Source organism: Ostrinia nubilalis, chromosome 6, assembly GCF_963855985.1.
Source record: "Ostrinia nubilalis chromosome 6, ilOstNubi1.1, whole genome shotgun sequence".
NCBI classification, from domain to species: domain Eukaryota; kingdom Metazoa; phylum Arthropoda; class Insecta; order Lepidoptera; family Crambidae; genus Ostrinia; species Ostrinia nubilalis.
Genome location: NC_087093.1, coordinates 671,189 through 693,041, shown reverse-complemented (window position 1 = coordinate 693,041; position 21,853 = coordinate 671,189). Strand labels below are relative to the sequence as shown.

General features: G+C 36.9%; 2 protein-coding genes across 2 annotated transcripts; both read right to left on the bottom strand.

Annotated features, from left to right (window-relative positions):
- Window positions 1-191: 191 nt before the first annotated feature.
- Window positions 192-14,457, bottom strand: LOC135072778 (KN motif and ankyrin repeat domain-containing protein 3-like). Its single transcript, XM_063966815.1, has 4 exons — window positions 14,431-14,457; window positions 6,793-6,894; window positions 2,466-2,567; window positions 192-347 (listed from the first exon to the last, which is right to left on the bottom strand). Exons 1-4 carry the CDS (start codon window positions 14,455-14,457, stop codon window positions 192-194), a joined length of 387 nt encoding a protein of 128 aa, XP_063822885.1.
- Window positions 14,458-17,554: 3,097 nt separating this feature from the next.
- On the bottom strand, window positions 17,555-19,181 carry LOC135072865 (putative nuclease HARBI1). Its single transcript, XM_063966904.1, has 4 exons — window positions 18,662-19,181; window positions 18,310-18,591; window positions 17,768-18,155; window positions 17,555-17,687 (listed from the first exon to the last, which is right to left on the bottom strand). Exons 1-4 carry the CDS (start codon window positions 18,914-18,916, stop codon window positions 17,557-17,559), a joined length of 1,056 nt encoding a protein of 351 aa, XP_063822974.1. The 5' UTR covers window positions 18,917-19,181; the 3' UTR covers window positions 17,555-17,556.
- Between the last annotated feature and the right edge of the window lie 2,672 nt (window positions 19,182-21,853).

Genomic DNA, 21,853 nt, shown 5'->3' with positions numbered 1-21,853 from the left:
ATGTTGCCCGGTTGGTAGCGGCCTGCGTCCAGCGCCTTCCTGCTACCTTTATGATGTCATCGGTCCACCTTGTGGGCGAACGTTCTACGCTGCGTTTGCCTCCACTCCAGAACCTTGCTGCCCCATCGGCCGTCAGTTCTGCGTACTATGTGCCCTGTCCATTGCCACTTCAGCTTGCTAATCCGTAAAAACTATTTTGATATCCTATTCACAAAAGCCAAACTCATTACCCCGTCGATCCTGAGGCGGATGTCCTTCCCGGCTGCCGTGAGCAGCGCGCGCAGGATGCTGGTGGCGGTGCCGGTCTGCCTGCTGGCCACCAGGTGCACTGCCGTCTGTTGTCGGCTCTACACACAAACATTTTTCATTAACACCTTATTCGCGTATTTTACACAGCTACAGAGGGCTTAGTGTGAGTTTACATCAAACGTCGTCACTAGTGAGCGCGTAAAAAAATTACATGTATAACGGATTGTATAATGCCCCTAGCGGAAACTTTCAAGAACTAAAATTTTCATATATTTTTTTAACTCTCACTAGTGATGCAAACTCGCACTAAGCCCTCAGAACTAAGTTATTTATACTTAGTAATTAAATAACAATTGGTAATAATTACACCCCTTACTACACAATCTTCAAGTATTTATTCCCAATAACAGACGACCACAGTATTTTTCACATCATTCATCATTTTCACACAAAAAAAGTTTATTTATTTTACACTAAAAAAAATAAAGGGATGACAGGAGTCAGCGGTTAAGCTTTTAAGTTCCAATTACGAGTTGATGCTAGATGGCTATAGGTCTTGTATTTTTTAATGATACCAAAAAGGCTTCAAAAGTAAAAAAAAATCGATCAAATAAAATAATTTTATATCCTGTCACATATTTTGGGTTAAAATATATGAACATTTAACACGTTACCGTACGTCCAGAATTAAAATTAAATCATTAATTTATTTTTGTATTTTTTTTCAATTTAATCAAAATGTATTCCTTTTTTAAATTGTTCAATTTATTTTAAACACTCACAGCTTCATTTTTAATCATCCTCAAAGGAGGACCCATGGCTATTGCCCTCAAAAGAACAAAAAAAAAACTTGTTTCTATTTTAGAACGAGAACCTCATTCTTAGAGATCCTGCACTGAAATGGTAGCTCTGTGAAAATGTTTTAAAAATCAATTCCAATAAGTGGAGCAAGGCATCGGGTGAGATGATAAACCCTAGCTTGCATTAGACAAGGCTACATGAGCTGTCTCATGCACAAGCTAAGTAATGCCTCGGCAGGACTAAAATAGGCTAAAGCTTTAAATAGACAAAAAGGTATTGAACTTTCTAAAGAAGGCTCTAGTTTTACGTCACTGATAATTATAGATTGTAGCCGATGAGCTAAAATAATTTGTCCTTTTCATTATAATTTAGATTGTATTTCATATTAACGCCGTGAGTCAAATAAAAGTTGATGGTGTTGCGTTGTATTTTTAATAACATAATTTATGCTTGTTTGTTCAATTAATTTTTAATTATTATTTTTTTCCCATCTTTTATCCTTAAATATCCTTGGACATTTTACACTGCGCTTCTAGTCCCAAACTAAGCAAAGCTTGTACTATTTATGATCTCTTCATTTTGGTGCTAACGGTGTTTTTTGTTAAAGGTACCTCAATGAAGAGTCTGGCAAAGAGATTGGAAGATGAAGTAAAATGATTTGCCTTCTAGCCTTCACAAGACAAAACATGCAGGCAACTGGACTGGATGTGGCAGATTTAAGTCAAGTAAGTTTTGTGTTTTCTTAAATCGCACACTGTACATTTTATTTATTTATTTTAAACTTATATGCACATAGAACAGCGTACATAAGGCGGACTTAATGCCTTTCGACATTTTCCTTCAGTCAACCTTAGAGCCAAACATATTAAAATTACAAAAACTCGTAAAAGAAGTACGATTACTCCCCAAATAGATCTAATCCAAAATACAAGTATGTACTATGTTAGTGCTCAATCTTCAAGGCTCCCATTGTAGAGGTACCTACTATGTACCTTATCTAGACTGAAGTTGACGTGCGCTGGGGAAAGAAATACGACTGTGGCGCCGTGCGTGCGCGATATGACATGCGTCCCCATCTTAGGGACTACAAACGAGGTAGATGACTATCTAAATCAAAGGGATGTAACTATTTCGGTAGAGTTCTTACATTTTATGTATTAGATTTACCTACATTTTGACAGCACAAAAATTGGTCAACTAGTTAAGTAAGTCCTACTTCTTTTTCTTGGTGTATCATCACCACCATTGTTGCAAAATTACGTAGTTTTTTTAAAGCTTAGACATGGTAATTAAGTTTCGTAAAAATTTACCCTGTTGAACAATTTCTATCAATATCTTCTTGTTGTGAATCAACTTTCATTTGTACTATGTGATTTTGACGTCATGGTTCTTGATCATCCATCAGTATATCTTACCCCTCCAGTGGCAAAAGGGTCCACCCCTCTCTTGGAGAGCAACAGCTTAACGATGTCCTCCCTCGCGTACATCGCCGATATGTGCAGCACGTTGTAGTTGTCCTGGGGACAAAGAAACACGTTACAACAGTACTTCAAGGTTTCAAAGGGTTAAGATAAATTAAATGAAAAGAACATTCGACTTAGGTTCACCTCCCACAACAAACGAAGCTTTTACTTCGTTAGAAAGTTGTACAATTGTTTCAGGTCATTAAAATCTTAATTAAAACAGTGTTGCTCCGCATTCAGGCCTCTGAAAACATTTGCCGAGCCTGCTTTAAATGCATAGTTCGCAACGGTCAACATCGCGTGCGTCCACTTTCTTCGAGACACGATGCGATAATTATACTTGCAGTAGAGCCTATAGCAACAGGGGGCACAATTAGAAATGCCAATCAAGCGGCGTTTAACTCATTTCCGATTATGATAATTACGACAGCCTTATAAGTTCACGTAAACATAAGTTTACTTCCTTGATCACAAAGGTTTATAGTGGCCCCATTCAAAAGCTCTCAGTAGCCATGATATTGAATGGAATGTCCATTTATTAAGCAGACGATGACGCGGCAGCACAATAATGGACGTGGTCTGTACTCGAGACCAATATTGTCTAGTTTACTTTCCATTACCGCTTTCACTGTCTACAGCTGATATAGGTCTGGCTCTTACCTATATTTGATTAGGTTTTTCGCAAAGCCTCTCACATATAGGAGAGTTATGAGCGCTGCATCATTGATTTCCAATAGCAACCGCACTTCAATTAACTCTATTTTAGGACGCTTTGAAGTCTAGTAGAGGTAGAATTTTGTACATCACACGTGAAAATGCCTGGACAGGAAATACAACACTTTTATAATCTCGTAACTCACTGGGATAGACTTCCAACGCCTGAGCGGGGGAGCCATTGGCTGAACCTCTCCTGCAGAGAAGACAGCAAGGTTTCCCCAAGACAGCAAACACTGCAATGCTCAGGTATTGGGGTCGAAGCAAGTTGCGACTATCCACTTTGTTTCTAACAGTTAAAACCAATAAACTTTGGATACGAATTAGACAGGGATGCCCTCGATTTTCATTAATCAAGAAATGTACGTCATACAGAAAATTGCAGTTGGTAGTTAGATATGAATATTATGCACTTGTGAAAATATGATTTAAAACAGTAGTCATATCTTTAAACTAACATGAAATGCAATTTGTCATATTGTTCATAGGAACGTACAATATTTCTAATTCATATGACTGTATTCTATTATGTGGACTCTACATTTTGCGTCATTTATGCACTGATTTCATTAAGGTGTTCTAATTAATTCGGAATCATTCCACTACATTGAGGAAAATTCGTGACTACGCTCAACATGGGTAACAATAAAAATGCAATTAAACTTATTGTAAGAGCTCTCGACTTTGTAATTCGGCGGTTGCGTGTATGGCGTCACTCAAGTGATACTTTGTGACTGTGCTGATGATTCAACTTCATTTGGTGACTCAGAAGATTTCAGGGGCTTTTCAGGAGGTAAGAAAGTATGACTGGAGTTTGAAAAGTCAAATGTGAATGACCAGCGTAGCAAATTCGTCATTCCTTTACATAATGGAAAGAGTCTTCAGGAAATAATGACTCAAGTGTATTACTTGAGTAGAGATTGTAGTGATATATAAGAATATCCATGTAAATCACCGTTTGTTGGCTTTTTCCATCATTTATTTGCGGCGAAGAAAGTCCTGTCTGCCTACACGAATGGGATGGGGATGTTGCCTGGGTCAAAAAGCAAGAGTTTTAATTAGTCCGTCCGTTAACTTATCAAAAAATACTCTACACGTATTTTTCACTTTTTCAAACTAATGAAAATTTAAAGAGATAAAGCGCCCCAAAGTTCATAAGAAGAGGCCCGTGACGTCAACGCTTGCTTAAAAATGCCGCACGTTGTGACGTCGTGCGCAACTTCAACGCACCATAACTATGTAATTATTTGTTAGATTGACAAATAAAAATATACGTGTCCAATATTTTTTGATATTAAACATTACGGACTAAAAAAATTTTTTTAGGCAACTAGCCTATTTTTATCTCGCGTTCATTTTGAACGTCTCTATCTTCATCATAATCCAGCGGGTTGATGACCAGTGGCGCCTTGAACCTGCGTCCCCGTTGTCTAGATGTTTGTGCTGTGACGGTCATTACTGCACTTGCCCAGTAGGGCTGCGATGGTGACCTATAATGTGCCGGCATAAATCGCTGCTTATCGCGCATCTGGCACGTGCCCAAGCAATAAGTCAGAGGCTAAGCGCGGGCTACACTGCGCGCTAAGCTAAGCATAGCGTAGTTGGAATAGTTGAGCTTTTGTTACTTCCTTTGTTTTGGTTTGTAAATTAAAAGTGACGCTGTAGGATGTTATCTATTTTAACTCGTAGTTTCGTTGTTGTTGTTTTTCAACTGTCCAGTCCTGATTTTTGGACAAAATGAAGTAAACATTTTAGTATCATTTACATGCCGGTTCCAGACTGATGACACAGTTTTCCATAGTGTTTGCATAGTTAGCAGTCTACATACAACTATGGAAAATTGCGACAGTTATGCGAGCTAAGCGAAATTAACTTAGCTCTTGGTTTGCAACCGGCAACAAGCTGCTTTTTGTACATCCTGTTTTGAAACATTATAATTTATTTAATTGACTAATTAAGACAGATTAAAATAGCTTTCATTGTACCGAAGCTTTACAATAGGTCGCACCGCCTAGTGGAAATTACGCTTTCGCTCCACTTTGCTTGAGCTAAGTTTCGAAGCTTAGGCGACGCAAGTTGTTACACAAATTACACGCTGCTCAGCTATGTGAAAAATTGCTCGATGGGTCGCAAACTCATTATTGAGTTTGGTGTTACAAATTACGGGTTTGTAGTAAATGTTACAAAAGTGTTACTTACATAGGTAACACAAACACACACCCGTACCTGCATGGTTATGCCTTAGCTTTTACTCGCACTTGACCATCCTGACTCTAAAATACATTTGGCTTCAGACATAACACTATTTTCATTTATATTTATTTACTAGCTGACCCGGCGAACTTCGTACCGCCTTAGCGTAGAGATTTTCTTTATATTTTTTTCCGTAAAAACCTTGTACAGAGTATTAGAAAACTACAAAAAAAAAATCAGCCAAATCGGTCAAGCCGTTTTCATGTTATGTCGTGACAACGGAAAACGGGTTTCATTTTTATATATATAGATTATTTATTTATTTGTTAATTAATAGAATGGTAGTACCAATTACACTATTCTAACAAGACGTAACAAAGTTCAGAATAACATAGTCTCATTGTCTAGACTTCACCTACATCTTGGGACATTTTTACACTAGGTACGTTTCTAGCCCCAAACTAAGCAGAGCTTGTGTTACGGGGCACCATACAGCGGATTATTTACAGAGTTCTGATATCTTTTCTCGTTTAGCGATCGCTCAGCATTTTGTTTGAGATAGTGATGTGAGATTGAGGCCTGTCCTTGAGGCGTAGCTTAAGTATAGGTCTTATACGCTTGGTTTCTATGAAGGTACGTCTCTGTGGATAGCAGATAAAAGACTACGGCTGAGTTGCACCACCTAAATTTAACCGTAACTACACTCAACATCAAATAAACCGCACCTTCCGCGACGCGAACTTTAAAGATTTTCTTCTGACACAATTAAGGTACCCCAACAATATTGGTGTTATTTGAAAGCCCAATAAATATCCTTAAAGAAAAATACATTTCATTTCTAAATAAATGATCAACATATACCATAAATGTGACTTGAAAATAGACCTCACTTTGGGCTCACCTCTGGGATCAATAAGACCAATTTTTATGGTTATAAAACCAAATAAAGATCTCACGTGTCCTCTTTAACAGATGGATAGCGATTAATCCCCACTTAACAGTTTTATAGTCATAAAAAATGGCTATAGCGTAACTACCTATTTTTTGAAGAAGTGACTCTGGATCCTTGTAAAGACACATTTTTGAGGTAAAAACCTTTCCTTTAATGAAATGAAGTTTAGAACTAGGCTTTCAAATGATACCAATGTTGGTGGGATGTGGGGATGCATACGTTTGATAAGTGCTTGTCGCGGGAGGTGCGATTTATTTGATGCCGAGTGTATATCGGTGGTTTTTGTATGGAGTTTGACAGGTTTTGACGTCTGTTAAGTTAAAATAAGATGGTGCATTCCAGCCTAAGAGGATAGGTAGCCATGTATGATTTGGCTGAGTTAGCCATATCAGCTTTTTGATAGTTATCATTAATACTTACATTGTTCCTGGCGCCGACGTCTGACCCTAGCTCGATGAGCCGCTCCACGAAGGAGGTCCGGTTGTCCTTCACCGCGAACATCAGCGGGGTCATGCCTGTTGTCTGAAACAGAACGACACAATGTTAAAAATTGCAACGTATTTTCTTCTTCTTCTTCTTCTTCTTATATTTTGGCCACAACTTGGTTTTGAGAACCACGATTTCGCCAATGTCACGTAATCAGCTTTGACAAAGTTTACAGGGTTTTATAAAATTCAAAAATGTTTAAGTTTAAAATGTTAAGCTAAATTATTTGTGTGAGTACCTTAAACAAAAAAGACATCACAAATTGAGACAACACAAATATATACATAATACCGATTAAAATAAATGGAAGAAAGAGGGTAGGAAAGGAGGAAGGTTGGGAGGGGGAAAATAATTTGGATTACCTACAAACGAATTTTGCGGGATTGGATAAATTTTGATAACTGTTTTAAAAGCGGGGGATTCATTGAGTTTAATAAACATTTAATATTAGTAGGGCGAGGGACGCTTTCAGGGAGGAAATCTAATAAGGAGGAACCTACGTTTGGACAGTTGAAGAAAATATGATTAGTAGTACCTTCGTCTAAGCCACGCAACGTATTTTAAAATGTGTTATAACATCACTACTATTGAAGTGTCGCACCTTGTATTTCACAATTTTTACATTAGGGTATGCGTAATTATTCTTTTGTTCTCGATTTCTTAAAACTCGATTGGCTAAAAACGTGAATATTTTAATTACAAATTCGAGTCGTAATTCCACGACTACGTGAGAAAATCGAGTCATGAGGGAAAATAAAACAAAAGAAGGTCGATATTGGTCGTCGAGAAAAAAGAATGCAGTTTCTTGGCGGCCAGTGTCGCGCGACCAAGGAGGCATCCGCGTGCGGCCGCTACTTCTGCTATGCGACGAACCCCTAGTCTAGGATGAATGTCATAGATTTTCTTAATAAATAGTTATATTTTTTAAATCACCTTAAATGAACAGTCCAAGAAACAAATACATTGTAGGTATCTTCAATCGCAATAATGAATTTCCTAGAATATGCAATGTAAAGTTCTAGATTGGACTCGTTGATATCGATGTAATTTCCTTTCGCGATAATAAAATGTAGAGGGGCGATAAGAACAGGATTAATATGTGTTAAACGTTATTATGATTTAGAATTCGGACGATATTGATGACAACGTTTTATCATTATCAATTGAATTTCCATACAACAACAATAAGCAATCTATCGCATACTTATAAACAAAGATAAAGTTTACAGTTTTTTAATTTTTACCTACTCAAAAGCTACAAGGAAAACTATTGATGTATAGAAATATGTGTCGATAAGTGCTTGTGTCCCAAATATGTGTTATTTCTACTATTAATCCTATTGATGCAACTGTTGATTTGTAATTAAAAGCAAAAGAGAGCTCGTCCCGCCCCCGCCTTGGTTCAATCGACTTACGTTTTCATTTTCAACCGACTTCAAAAAAGGAGGAGGTTATCAATTCGACCCGTATGTTTTTTTTTTCTATGTTTGTTACGCGATACCTCCGCCAATTATGAACCGATTTGAACAAATCTTTTTTCGGCGTATAGGTAATACCTCAAGGGTGGTCCCATTTAAATTTAATAATAGAAAAAACAACCCCCAAGGGTGGAAAATTGGGGATGAACTTTTTTATACGCAATATCTCCGCCGATTATAAACCAATTTGAACGATTGTTTTTTTGTTGAATAGGTATTATCAAAAGGGTGGTTTCATGCGAATTTGAAGAAAATATTTCACCCCCAAGGGTGGAAAATTGGGGATGAACTTTTTTATACGCAATATCTCCGCCGATTATGAACCAATTTGAACGATTATTTTTTTGTTGAATAGGTATTATTTGTGTTCACGCATTTGAAGTCGGTTTTATTTTCAAGCGGCCGGTTCAGTTTCGTGCTGATAAGTATTCAAGAAGGGCGTGTGGTAGGTACAATTTACGAGATGCTAGCTACTAAAGGCTGAATAGACAGATATTAATAATTCTGAACAAGATTTACATTTCGCACCTTCGGTAGAACAAGGGCACAATTGTCAAAAATTGCAAAAATGAGTTAAGTATGCAGAAATACTTTAAAAATGTGTTTTCAACTGTAGAGACAAAGAAACCAGTTTAATTCCTTCAAAAAACTGCCAGGGGCAAAAAGCGGCTTTGTCTTATTAGCGCTTTTATTTTACTGTTCTGACGCGACAAAGTCTCATTGGTCAGTTGCGCCGTCGGCGGGGAATGAAGTACTTGTCATTTGGAGCGCTAACGCCGCAATGGTGAATATGCCCTTTAATGTTTTTGGTTTCTGGAGTGACAAGGCCACATCTATCACACTTATGCCTAGTAAGTAATTCAAAAATTGGAGGAAAAAAGTCGTTCAGACAGTTATGTCCTTGTCCGTCCAATTTTTTTTATTCTTTGGTCTTAAAGTCGGGTGCAATTCCAAAAAATGTGCTTAGAAATTTAACAATTTAACTAAAACTCCATTATAAAAGGATTAAGTTATAATTAAAAACAGTGTAGGTACTGAATAAAACATAAAGAGACTATTTTTTTGTTAAATTCAAGTTATTTTTATTAAAATTCTATTATTTTATAAGTAATTACGAGCATAATAATATTTCCAGAGTTTTGCTAAGTAAATTTGTTTTGGAACAGTAGTTACAAAAGAGTGAAGGCTGATTAAAGAACTAACGGCCGCCCACGACTTCGTACGCGTGTACCCCGTCTAACCCCCTCAGGGTTGGAGTTTCGTAAAATCCTTTCTTAGCGGATGTCTACATCCTATAAGGAACCTACCTGCCAAATTTCAAGTTTGTAGGTGTTATAGTTTCTGACATTTTGTGATGAGTGAGTCGATCAGTGACCTTTCGCTTTTCTATAGATAGATACTAAAAAGTCATGTTATCTCTAAGTTTTATTCGCTTTTTTTGTGTGAAGTTACTACACACTTTTAAACTAATAAAAAAATACATTATTTATGCAAAAACACTGCTTATTTTTATTTTAACATCATCCTAAATTAAAGCTCAAATTGGTCATAACTACAAAATAATTTAGATATTGGTGGAACAAGGGCATAAATGAATCCCCTCCTTGAAATAAAAATTAATAAAAAAAAAACTAAAAGCTTTTTATTCTTGCAAGCAATGCGCGTAAAAAGTATATAGTATATAGTTTATGTCATGCAAAGGTGGACCACTTTACAGGAATATTATCAGAGCTAGACCATATTAAATCCAATAAAAATCTTAAAATAGCTCTCCTGTAAAATTGCAAAAAGTGCAATTGTGCCCTTGTTCTACCGAAGGTGCGATTTAATAAAAGTAGATGAGGTGCTAATACCTGCCTAAAGTAAAATAAAAAGAAACACTCAAAAGAACAAAAAAAAATCACAGTTTTGTCTTTTGATTATAAAGAAAACAAACAGTTAAGCTGGTACAATTTAGTTAAGTGGTCTTATTATGGATAGGTAGCAATCTTTCCAAACAAAAGATTATGTGATTTGCTATTTTAAACTTAGCTTGAAAACCCGTGTACAACATGATTTTGAAAGCTTTTTTAATCTCATGATTGGACACTAGGTAAATTCCTCATAAATAAAAATAAAATCACTAATTACGTACAATAAGATTTTAAACTTTCGCGTTCTATTTCAACTAAAATACACTCGCGAGCAAAACTATGGAATCACTTACATGAAGTTGTTTCCACGCGATCTTGTGTACTAACGAATTTGTTAGTAACAAAAAAGTGGCACCATTTTAAAGATTAAACTTTTACCTTTAAATTGATACCAAATTCATTTAAATCACACCAGTATTCAAAAAGATATCGCGGCTGATGTGAAGAAGTAAGGAAAAAGACATGTATCAACTGTCTGATACGTCGCGAGTTGCGGCCCATTTACCCCCTATAAAAGCACGTGTTTTCGGATTTTTGCTTTCACACGTTGATCCATACACATCTCAGCTTCTTTTCACACTTTACCTGGGATTCTACACCTTCAGAAGCAGCACAAATCCTTGCACTATTGCAAGCAGGGCTCAGCCAGCGGGCTGTCGCATGTCAGCTCCACATAAGCCAGTCCTGGGTTTCGAAAGTTTTAAGACGCTTTCTGGAGACTGGTGGCTTTATCCCGAGACCAAGTTCTGAACAGCGCCAGTGCACATCACAGAAGGATGACCGTTTTTTCATGCCAACCTCTCTATGAAATCGTCATTTGACTGGTATCGATGTCCAGCAAGAGCTCAGAAATGTTCGTAAGATAGCTGTTAGCGTGTGGACAGTTCGTCTAAGATATAAGCAATAGAATGTGACTCCAAAAAGGCCTGCCACAGGCTCGAAACTGACGGCAGGTCACCGATAAGCACGCTTTCAATTTGCTCGTACACATCTCGATGGGAAGTCGAGCAAGCCACCCCGATAAGCCACTGTTTCAGCGAACCAGCACTGCACAAATCGCTCCCCAGGCTGCCTATAGACCCGACCTCGTCAACTGCTGCACTGCAAACACAGTCTGCATTCATCGGAGAACAAAACTCGCCTCCATTACTCGCCTACCCATCAAAATAAGTGCGAGTTAATTGAAAGCGTGCTTGTCGGTGACCTGCCGTCAGTTTCGAGCCTGTGGCAGGCCTTTTTGGAGTCAAATTCTATTGCTTATATCATAGACGATCTGTCCACACGCTAACAGCTATCCTACGAACATTTCTGAGCTCTTGCTGGCCGTCGATACCACTCAAATGATGATTTCATAGAGAGGTTGACATGAAAAAACGGTCATCCCTCTGCGATATGCACCGGCGCTGTTCAGAACTTGGTCTCGGGATAAAGCCACCAGTCTCCCGAAAGCGTCTTAAAACTTTCGAAACCCAGGACTGGCTTATGTGGAACTGACGTGCGACAGCCTGCTGGCTGAGCCCTTTTTGCAATAGTGCAACGATTTGTGCTGCTTCTGTAGGTGTAGAATAGCAGGTAAAGTGTCAAAAAAAGCGGAGATGTGTATAGATCAACGTGTGAAAGCAAAAATCCGAAAACACGTGTTTTTATAGGGGGTAAGTAGGCCGCAACTCGCGACGTATCAAACAGTTGATACATGTCTTTTTCCTTACTTCTTCACATCAGCCGGGATATCTTTTTAAATACCGGTGTGATTTAAATGAATTTGGTATCAATTAAAAGGTAAAAGTTTAATCTTTAAAATGGTGCCACTTTTTTTGTTACTAACAAATTCGTTAGTACACAAGATCGCGTGGAAACAACTTCATGTAAGTGATTCCATAGTTTTGCTCGCGAGTGTAGTAATACACGGGTCATTATAATGTAACTCATTAATAAACATTGCGTTTAGAACCGTGTCTTACTATTTTAACTAATTACGTACATCATTAATTTAATGTAGACTATTTTTATAAAGTTTTAACATGTATGTATAGAAAAAGAAAGACTAGCTATTCTATTACTGGGGAGATAGTTAAACATAAGCTCGATAGCAGAAAAAACTAATAGCACAAAAAAATACTGAAGAATAGTTAATTAATAATCAAGAAAAAAGGCTTCATAGCCCCTCAACAAGAATAAATGAATAATCCGCATGAGCCATAAAAAAGAAAAAAACAATAACTGAAAATCAAGTCACTGGCAAGATTTCAATGAAAATGATCAATTAAAAATAAATTAATATTAAAAAATATTTGATTGAGATTCGAAAATAGAACGTTTCAGTGGCCGCAGTAGGTCCGCTACTCCTACAACTTGTGCCAGCGGCGCATCAGAAGGCTCTCGTCGTGATTACCGCGGAGTGCGCGCCAGTAATTGGCGTAATCATCGCCGCTCGCAGCACTTACTGCACTTTGACTTACTGCTGAAGTTCAAGGATGCACAGAACATCGCCTAGACAGGCTGGATGCATGAGGAACGTTGGCGATGGTCGTTGCGATTGTCATTTGCAATATTGCTGTTTCACCAGCCCTTTTGAGCCTATAAATGTGTCGACCGATGGCCGTAGTGAAAAAATTATAATCCTACTTATGTAGTTAATTATTTGCAAACTCTAGTAGTCTAGTTTATTCCATGTTCTAATTGCTTTGTTTCCAACCTGTGGTACAACGTATCCAAAAATCATGCTATCGGCGCGAAGCGGTGTTTTATCAGATTTTGGAGACGCGATACACGCTACGACCGTAATGTAGTTTTATTTACCTTTCGCCATCTCAGCCTAGCGTATGGATATACGGTACCCCCATATAAAAGAAAGGACTTTTAATTATCTTGATCACTGAGAAAATCTGTTATATTGTTATCTTATTTTTTTTTGTAAGTATTACCACACTGTATCTCATGTTGATAGTCCAATAAATACCTAAATAAATATTATTTTGCATTTATCCCTCATTCCACTAGGATTTACCGACGAGGCTTCACTGGTGAATTTGTTTTATTATCTCGCTGCGGAAATCTTGAATCTGTATTTCGCAAATGCAATGCCATTTCTCTGCCGCATAGCAATTTTTCAGGAGCCCCACCCGATGCAGCGGGTTCGGCTCATAATGGCAGTAATTCGGGCCGCTCTGTCGGCTATTTCTGAACTGGCACATTCGTACTGCTGATGTTATAATAAAATATTGTATTTCCGCACGAAACCCCGGCGTACCTTACTTGAGGCACTTGAGGTTAGATTATCGTATTCAGCCATTAAGTAAGTGATTTAATTACTTACTTAATATTGTCATTGTACTGCTGCAGTTGTGAAAATTATCATCGTTCGTTCGTTTCAGCCAAATGACGTCCACTGCTGGACAAAGTCCTCCCCCAAGGTTTTCCATAATGAACGGTCCTGTGCTGCCCGCATCCAGGCTCTTCCCGCGACCTTTACCAGATCGTCGGTCCACCTAGTAGGAGGCCTGCCCACGCTACGTCTTCCAGCCCGTGTTCGCCACTCGAGAAAATTATCATACGCGCCAATTTTTCGTTTCCAGTCGGCTTTTTTCAACTATGAATAAGAATAAGAATAAGAAAGTCTTTATTCAGCATAATTATAAATTAAGGTATACAAGGCAAGAGTAAGTACATAAAAAAAAAACATAAAAACATAACAAACAATAAATAAAAACATAATATGCTGAATAGGCGCCCGCTCAGCAAAAATCGCGACATGACACAAACGTCATGCCGAGAAGCTGGTTTTCAGCGGGAACCAATGCGTGATGAGGGTTGCGCGCCCTTCTGGTCGAGATCTGTGGCCGAGACGGATTAATCAGATAGTGTCAGACAGGTTATAGGCAAGCTACAATCTGGTGACACAGTGAGCCAGGTCAGTCTACTGGCCATAAGGGCGCGCAACAGGGGGCGTGGTAGTCGATAAAAATTAAACAATGATACATTTGAGAGAAATTAAGATCAAGATCCCATGAAATCTAAAAGTATAGCGTAACGCGATATAAATTTACGAAAATACAAGATGTTCTTTACTTTTACTGAAGGCTTCAAGGAATTTAAGACATGTAGAGTCCCGTTTCCCTTCAATAAAATTACCAGGATGAGTTTATTCCTACTTACTTTTTCAGGAAATCTTTCCCATTTACCTCCGTCAAAGCCTCAGGACACTTCATTAGTCATTTTGGCAATTTCCTCAAGTTCTAGATTCGTTCATCAATACTCCAATTTCCGGTATGGAGCTTTTAGCGGATTGGAAGCTCCACTGGCCTGGACAGCCTTGGGGTGCTGACTCATGCCCCTTGGTATTGCAAGAATGGGGAAAGTTTACCTACTAATATCTACATATTGTGGTAGACATGTTGTTGGTGAATAAGAACACGTTGACTGCTAAGTATTAAAGGAGATAAGCTCTTTAGAATAAAAATAGCTCAGTTCAGTCTGACTAGTAGTGAAAGGTACATATTAGGGTCTTGCAAAAATGAAATTTTAAAGAATAATATGCCTTATATTGTTTTAAACTTTCATGGTCACTAACATAACAGCAACAGTGCCGAAATATCGGAAACTCGAAACTAAGGTACATGGTAGCAATCCCGTCAATAATAGTTATTACTGATATGCTTGCTATACATCGTATTTTAAAGGACTTAACTCTAGCTTCAAATGAACAATGTTAAATTGCAATTTTAAACATAAATAAACACGTGAACTTGGTTCTAGTAAACTTGCATCGCTGACTTTGCCTGACTTTGCGACCGAAACTGACGTGTGGTAAAATTGCCCACTATTTCAGCTTTCATATAACTTCAAGCTTAGCCCATTTTGCGTAATGGCCGAGAGTGCAAAAACTATGACGGTTGAGTGTTTTTGCGTGGTTGACCGCCACGAAGTTGGTCATTTATTTAAATACATAGGTAAATGTCAAGTAGCTTAGGTATATTATTACGGTCTTATTCATAATAAAATGCTAATATAGGTTTAAAACCTACATTAGCTAAAACGTTTGATAGGCTTAAAACACTCTTATAAACCTCTGATAAAAAACGTTATTCATAATCGTTTATAAACCTTTGATAGCTAAAACAGAGTTTAATATTTTCTTTCCACAGACTATACAAAAAGAATGAACGAAAACAGCTTTTTTGGTGATTTAACTTGATGGACCATGTAAAATCATAGACAAATCGCAGAAAAAAAAAACAAAAAATTGGCAGCTGTGACGTTTTACTTACTGACATTGACATTTGGCACGAAAATTTAATAAAGTTTTCGGTTTTTTCGATCAACTCCCAAGTTTTATCAAACTTTTATAAAACTTGGGATTGTATGTTCTGGATTCTGTACCTCTTACCCTGTACTCTGCAATAAGCTCTTACGACGACCCGGCTAGTTACATCGGATACTAATTATGTCCATGACGAAGGAGAACAGACCGCCTAAAAGGCAACGATCAGAAAACTGGTTGGAGGAAGATAAGGTAGTACTTATTTTTAGCCTGATAAAGTGCCTACTAATTTTTGTAGCATGGTTTTATTTATGTTTGACGCCTAGTGTTTGCTTTTCAGTATTTGCTGAAAGAGTTGGTGAAAGAAAGAGTAAATGCAATCGAAAATAAAAATACAGACACTAACACGAATAAACGGAAGGTTGCGGCTTGGGCTGATTTACAAACAACGTTGGTACATCTTTTGATTTCTGCCTTCAATATAAAATTTTGCCTTTACCTGTAATTCAAAATCCTGTCATTTCTTTTTCAGGTTTAATTCAATGTGCGCTGGTATGAACCGCTCCATTACCCAGTTAAAATCGCAATGGAGCCTCATAAAAATCAGTGCGAAGAAAGACAAGACCATTGCTAGGCAGGCTCAAATTAAAACTGGCGGTGGTCCACCATTATCAGTGCCTGACGATAGGGCTGATGATATAGCATCTTGGTTGCCCAATGAATTTGTAGTCGATGTTAACAGATTTGACTCGGACTCAAATAAAAGTGAATTAATTAACATTCAAGAGGAGGAATCAACTCAAAATACGCAAGATCAGGAATTGATAAATAATGAAGAAATCCAATATGAATTGGTGGTACTTGATGAAGAAATAGAAGATACACATGCTTGTACTACTAGAGGCATATTGGAAGATAAAGAAAATAAAAAAGTAGAGGCAAAAGAAAATAAAGCAAAACCTAATTTTAAAGCACCAGCAATCAAAAAAAAAAGGAAACTGTTAAACAAAGAAGGCTTAATTGATTTAAGCAAAGTTAGGATTTCCGAAATTGCAGAAACAGAATCAAAATGCCGGATTGAACTGCATGAAGTTCAAATGGAAAACGAACGGAAGAAAGGGAGAAACTTGGATCTTGAGCATCAATTATTACAGGAAAAACTTAAATATTACACTCACATTAATAAAGAATAATAAGTCTTTTGATGTTAAAGTTTTTCAAGTACTAACAGATTCTAAATAATAAGTTAGTTCCTCCCTTACTTCTGTTTGTTTTTAATTTGTATTTTATGCAGTTCCAATCCGCATTTTGATTGTGTTTCTGCAATATATTTAGACGGCTATGAATATGTTTACTAGTCATAACTTAATAAGAGTTTGAGATTACTATTAACTAGCTGTTGCCCACGACTCCGCCTGCGTAGACTACTATTTCTGTAACCTACAGGATCTGTGCATTTTTCCAGGATAAAAAGAAGCCTATATGTTATTCGAGACTATATAATCTATCTGTTTTAGCAATTTATTTGTTTATAAGAATTGAACTGTGATTTTTAGTAAGTAAGTTTAATAATTGTACTTAAATTAGTGATATAAAGTAAATACACATATGCCTAGTCACAAACATTCGCCTTTATAATAATAGTGTAAATTATGGTTATTTTGTTTTAAATGTAGAAGGTTGATAACCTCCGAATAGAAACGTTTATACTTAAGCAATTTCTTTGTTTTAAAGAATTGAACTGTGATTTTTAATAAGTAAGTTTGTTGAAACTAATTGTACTTAAATTAGTGATATAAAGTAATTTGTTTTGAATTTTTGCAGAATAATTGCTTTTTTAAAGAGAACTACAGGTTTTGTTTTTGTGATAGTAACAAATTGGACTGAAAATTGAAATACAGGTATTTTTCAATCAAATATTCTTTTTATTTTCATTAAGATGCCAGGAACAGTATCTGAAAAATTAAAATACAACATTTTCATGAACTCAAATGACATTACATAAAAGTAAATCGTTGGAATTTATCAAAATGTATTTTAGTACCATTCAAAAATGTTGATTTATAAAATTTTGTAGTATCAACTGCGACCTACGCCTCAACAATGAAGGTCGGTTGTCGTGAACACTGTTCTCCGTCGAAAGTTGCGGAGTTACAGGGACCTGCTCCATATGTTGTTCTGAAAAATATTATGAATTTGTCAACATTTTGTCATAAAGATTTGTATTCCTTATGTACAGTCAAATTGATAACATTTACCTAACAATGTGTCATTCATATCAATGGCTATATTATGTAATACAGCCAATGCTATGATCACAGCTTTTCCATTTTGGAGGCTTACTGGTAAGCCATGGAGTAGGCATTGGAACCGCTGCTTCCACACCCCAAAACACCTTTCAACAGTGTTCCTAGTTGAGATGTGAGCATTATTGTATGCTTCTTCTTCTGGACGACTAGGCCTTAAAATAGGTGTAAATAGATATGGCAGAAGAGGGTAGCCCGAATCGCCAATAAGGCGTCCTCTAAACTGCCTATCCTCAAATCGTTGTTTTATATTGCTCTCCATAAAAATTCGACTGTCATGTGTACTGCCTCGCCATCTAGCCACTATATCCATTATTTTGAGGTCAGCATCACAGACAACCTAAAATAAAAAAAACAGTATCCTGTAGGTAATCCATCCAATAATATAGTGTTGAATGTTGCTAAAATTTAGATCATACAAAGTAAAAATTATAGACATTATTAAAACAAATCTTTCTCTGTTGTAAACTGTATAAAATCAAAATATATTTTACCTGAACATTCAGGGAATAATAGCCTTTTCTATTAATATAGTACTGGGCCATGTCACCTCCGGTTTTTTTAATTTTAATGTGGGTGCAATCTATGGCTCCTATCACCCCAGGAAAATTTTTAATTGCTCTAAATTTGGCACTAATTCTTTCCTGCTCTCCTATAGTGATAGGCATTTTGATGAAGGAATTTGCCTTATTCGCGATTGCATGCGCGACTCTGGCGCATATCCGGCTCACTGTCGGCTGACTTAGGCCATGGAGGTCACCAGCATCATCTTGTACCTGAAAATGTATGAAAATAATTATAGCAGCCACGACAAAGGGATAAAATAAAACACTTTTTTGTGCTTACCTCACGACGTCCCCAACATCTTATGGCCACTAAAACTTGCAGTTCAGGACACGTGCCACCACCTCTAGCGCTCTGAACCAGATCATCTTCCACCAAATCTATGATGGTGCGCACTGTGTCCTTATTGAACCTATATTTTATTTTAAAATTTAGGTCCCGCAAATCGAATGGGTTGCTTCGTTGGCGGTAGAGCTTTCTACGTCGCGCTGGGTCGGCATTATTGGCTAAATGCACAATTGCATTTATAGCATTCATTTTCACAAGCAAGGATCACAGCAAGGATATTTTGAATAAATAAACCAACGAAGTGACATTCATATGAAATGACATTTATAAAAGTTAGGTTAAAATAGGTTTATTAGAGCTTTAAACAAGGCCCGAGCTCTCGATAACTTATCACACAGTTATAAGAGGATTTTAGCGCTAAATGACGATTATGAATAACAATTTTTATCAAACGTTTTATAAACCTCTAATAAGCATTTGATAAAATGTGAAAAATGATTATGAATAAGACCGTTAATGTTTATAATCATGTTAAGCACGTGAATTTTCGTGTGCTTATTTACTGTTATTAACAGGTGCAAAACAGAAAATAATATAATTGTTAAGTGTTATGGTAAAAATACCAAATGGGAACCACAAAGGTATATTTTTTCACGTCGAAAATAAATAGTTATTATTTAATTTAATCTTCGTTATACAAATTACCATTAATGATACGGCAAAATTACTTTTACTCTGAAATTCTATTAGTAAAATGAAACTTTTGCGTTCAATGCCAGTTTGTCGGAAAGAAAGAAACTTTTGTTCTTTGTATACCTACAGCTCATTTCAATATGAAAACTAAGGTTACAAAAAGTTTTAATAGAATCGCTAAGTAACTTTGAAATAGGCCTACAATTCAGGTATGCTTTTTTGCTGCACAGTGAAATTGAATAGTCGATGTTTTATTTGGTTTAAAAGAAAGGGACACGACCTTATACAATCTATAGATACTTTATACCTGCATCATCACATTTTTGAGTGATGACACCGCGAACCAATAATGAAAAAAAACTTTTTTTATGTTATTGTCAAAGCGCGATTACCCAATATTTTTTTATTTATAATAGATCTTATCACAGGTCTTATCGCTGAGCTTTTTATAATATTGATAAATCATCTATACTACATTTACGTTCTAACACCAATTTTACTTCTCATGCAATCTCACGCACGTTCTGTAAATAAAAATATGTTTATCTTCGCCTTTATGGAAATGTATGATATCATTACCTACTTACATAATTTCAAATCAACTGAAAATCTGTATCTTGCTCGAAATAGTGTATTTACGAGGGCTGCACTAAAAGTATCGAGAATGGAATATTTCCACTGTTCCAGTCATATTAAAATCTATTTAATTGCAAACTCTAGGGTTTTAAAAATCGTATACCATTTATTTATTTAAAAAAAGATTCTCGGTCGTATCACAAGGTCTTGTCAAACTCGTTTAGTCGTTGAGAAAATGGAATTGACTCGAGAAAATTCAAGAGCGATGATTTATTATGACTTTTGAAGTGGTTTAACACAAAAACAGTGTGTTGACCGGATGATTTCTGCATTTGGTAATGAAGCCCCATCCAAAACCACAATTTATCGCTGGTTTCCTGAATTTCAACGTGGACGTGTCAAGCTCAGTGATGATCCCCGTCAAGGTCGTCCAAAAACTGCAGTCACCTAAGAAAACGTTGATGCTGTGCGTAAGCTGATTGAAGAAGATCGACATGTGATATACCGCGAAATTCAGGCAACTTTAGACATTGGCATGAGTCAAATACAAATAATCTTGCATGAACAATTAGGTGTAAAAAAGTTGTTTTCCCGATGGATACCCGCATTCGCTCTGTGAAGAGCAAAAAGCGGCTCGCGTTACTTGGTGCGTCAGAACTCTCGGGAGATTACATGCAGGATCCTCAAATGCTGTATACAACATCATATCAGGTGACGAATCATGGATATACGCGTACGAACCCGAAACAAAAAACCAGTCACGAGTTTGGGTGTTCGAAAATGAATTAAAGCCAACAAAAATTGTTCGTTCACGGAGTGTTGCAAAAAAAATGGTAGCCACGTTTGTCTCCAAAACCGGCCATGTTGCGACTATTCCTCTTGGGGGACAAAGAACGGTTAATGCAGATTAGTATGCTAGCATTTGTTTGCCACAGGTCGTTTCTGAACTCCGTAAAGAGAACTGCAACCGCCGCATCATCCTCCATCACGACAATGCGAGTTCTCACACCGCGCACTGAACAAAAGAGTTTTTAGAGCAAGAAAACATAGAATTATTAGTCCATCCGCCGTACAGCCCCGACCTAAGCCCTAATGATTTCTATACTTTCCCTAAAATAAAGAATAAATTGCGTGGTCAGAGATTTTCATCACCTGAAGAAGCTGTGGAAGCCTACAAAACGGCCATTTTGGAGACCCAAACTTCCGAATGCAATGGTTGCTTCAATGATTGGTTTCGTGTATGGAAAAATGTGTCAAATTTCGCGGAGAATACTTTAAAAAGCAATAAATACATTTTTAAATAGTAATGTTGTTTCACTTCCTTGATTCCCGAAATTTTCAGTGCCGCCCTCGTATCTAACAATCGCTTTTGAGCAGGAGCCGGCAACTTTTCCTGAGTCCGAGATAGGTATTTGCCCTCAAGTGTTATGTGACACCTGATGACGTTATACTAAGATATACCACAGAATAATAATAAGTACGATATACTAAGATATGAAAAACTCTACATCGCAGGCGGTTACGGCTAAAAATAAAAACAAAATCAGCCATTAACTTCAGCATGCGGTGTAATCAAAGTTGCAGTTAGTTTGCAGACATGATTCCGTCGTTTGCATGATTTACCGAGCTTTTTCCGTGCATCCAAATGAAAAATGGATCATACAAGTTGATTTCATGACAAGGAGAGTGGTACGTGTGTCGCGTTGCATAGTCGTACATTTGGCATAGGTGGTCTACCAAATGTAATAACGCTACTTTATTTTACTACTAAAATTTTATGGATGGGGTTGCTGTTGAGGTTTTATTTATTTACTTTAACCTTTAATGCCAAATAAATTATTATTGGAACATAGGGTAGACATGGTTTTAATATTATTACAGTGTATCACGTTTCGTGTAATTTTATTACATTATCTG

Coding starts and splice junctions, on each gene's coding strand:
- LOC135072778 (XM_063966815.1), bottom strand. CDS start 14,457: ATGAAGTGTCCTGAGGCTTTGACGGAG. Junction 6,895..14,430: donor GTCCTGAGGCTTTGACGGAG/GTAAATGGGAAA, acceptor GTTCTGTTTCAG/ACAACAGGCATGACCCCGCT. Junction 348..2,465: donor ACCCTTTTGCCACTGGAGGG/GTAAGATATACT, acceptor GTTTGTGTGTAG/AGCCGACAACAGACGGCAGT.
- LOC135072865 (XM_063966904.1), bottom strand. CDS start 18,916: ATGAATGCTATAAATGCAATTGTGCATTTAGCCAATAATGCCGACCCA. Junction 18,592..18,661: donor GATGTTGGGGACGTCGTGAG/GTAAGCACAAAA, acceptor ATACATTTTCAG/GTACAAGATGATGCTGGTGA. Junction 18,156..18,309: donor ATTATTCCCTGAATGTTCAG/GTAAAATATATT, acceptor TTTTTATTTTAG/GTTGTCTGTGATGCTGACCT.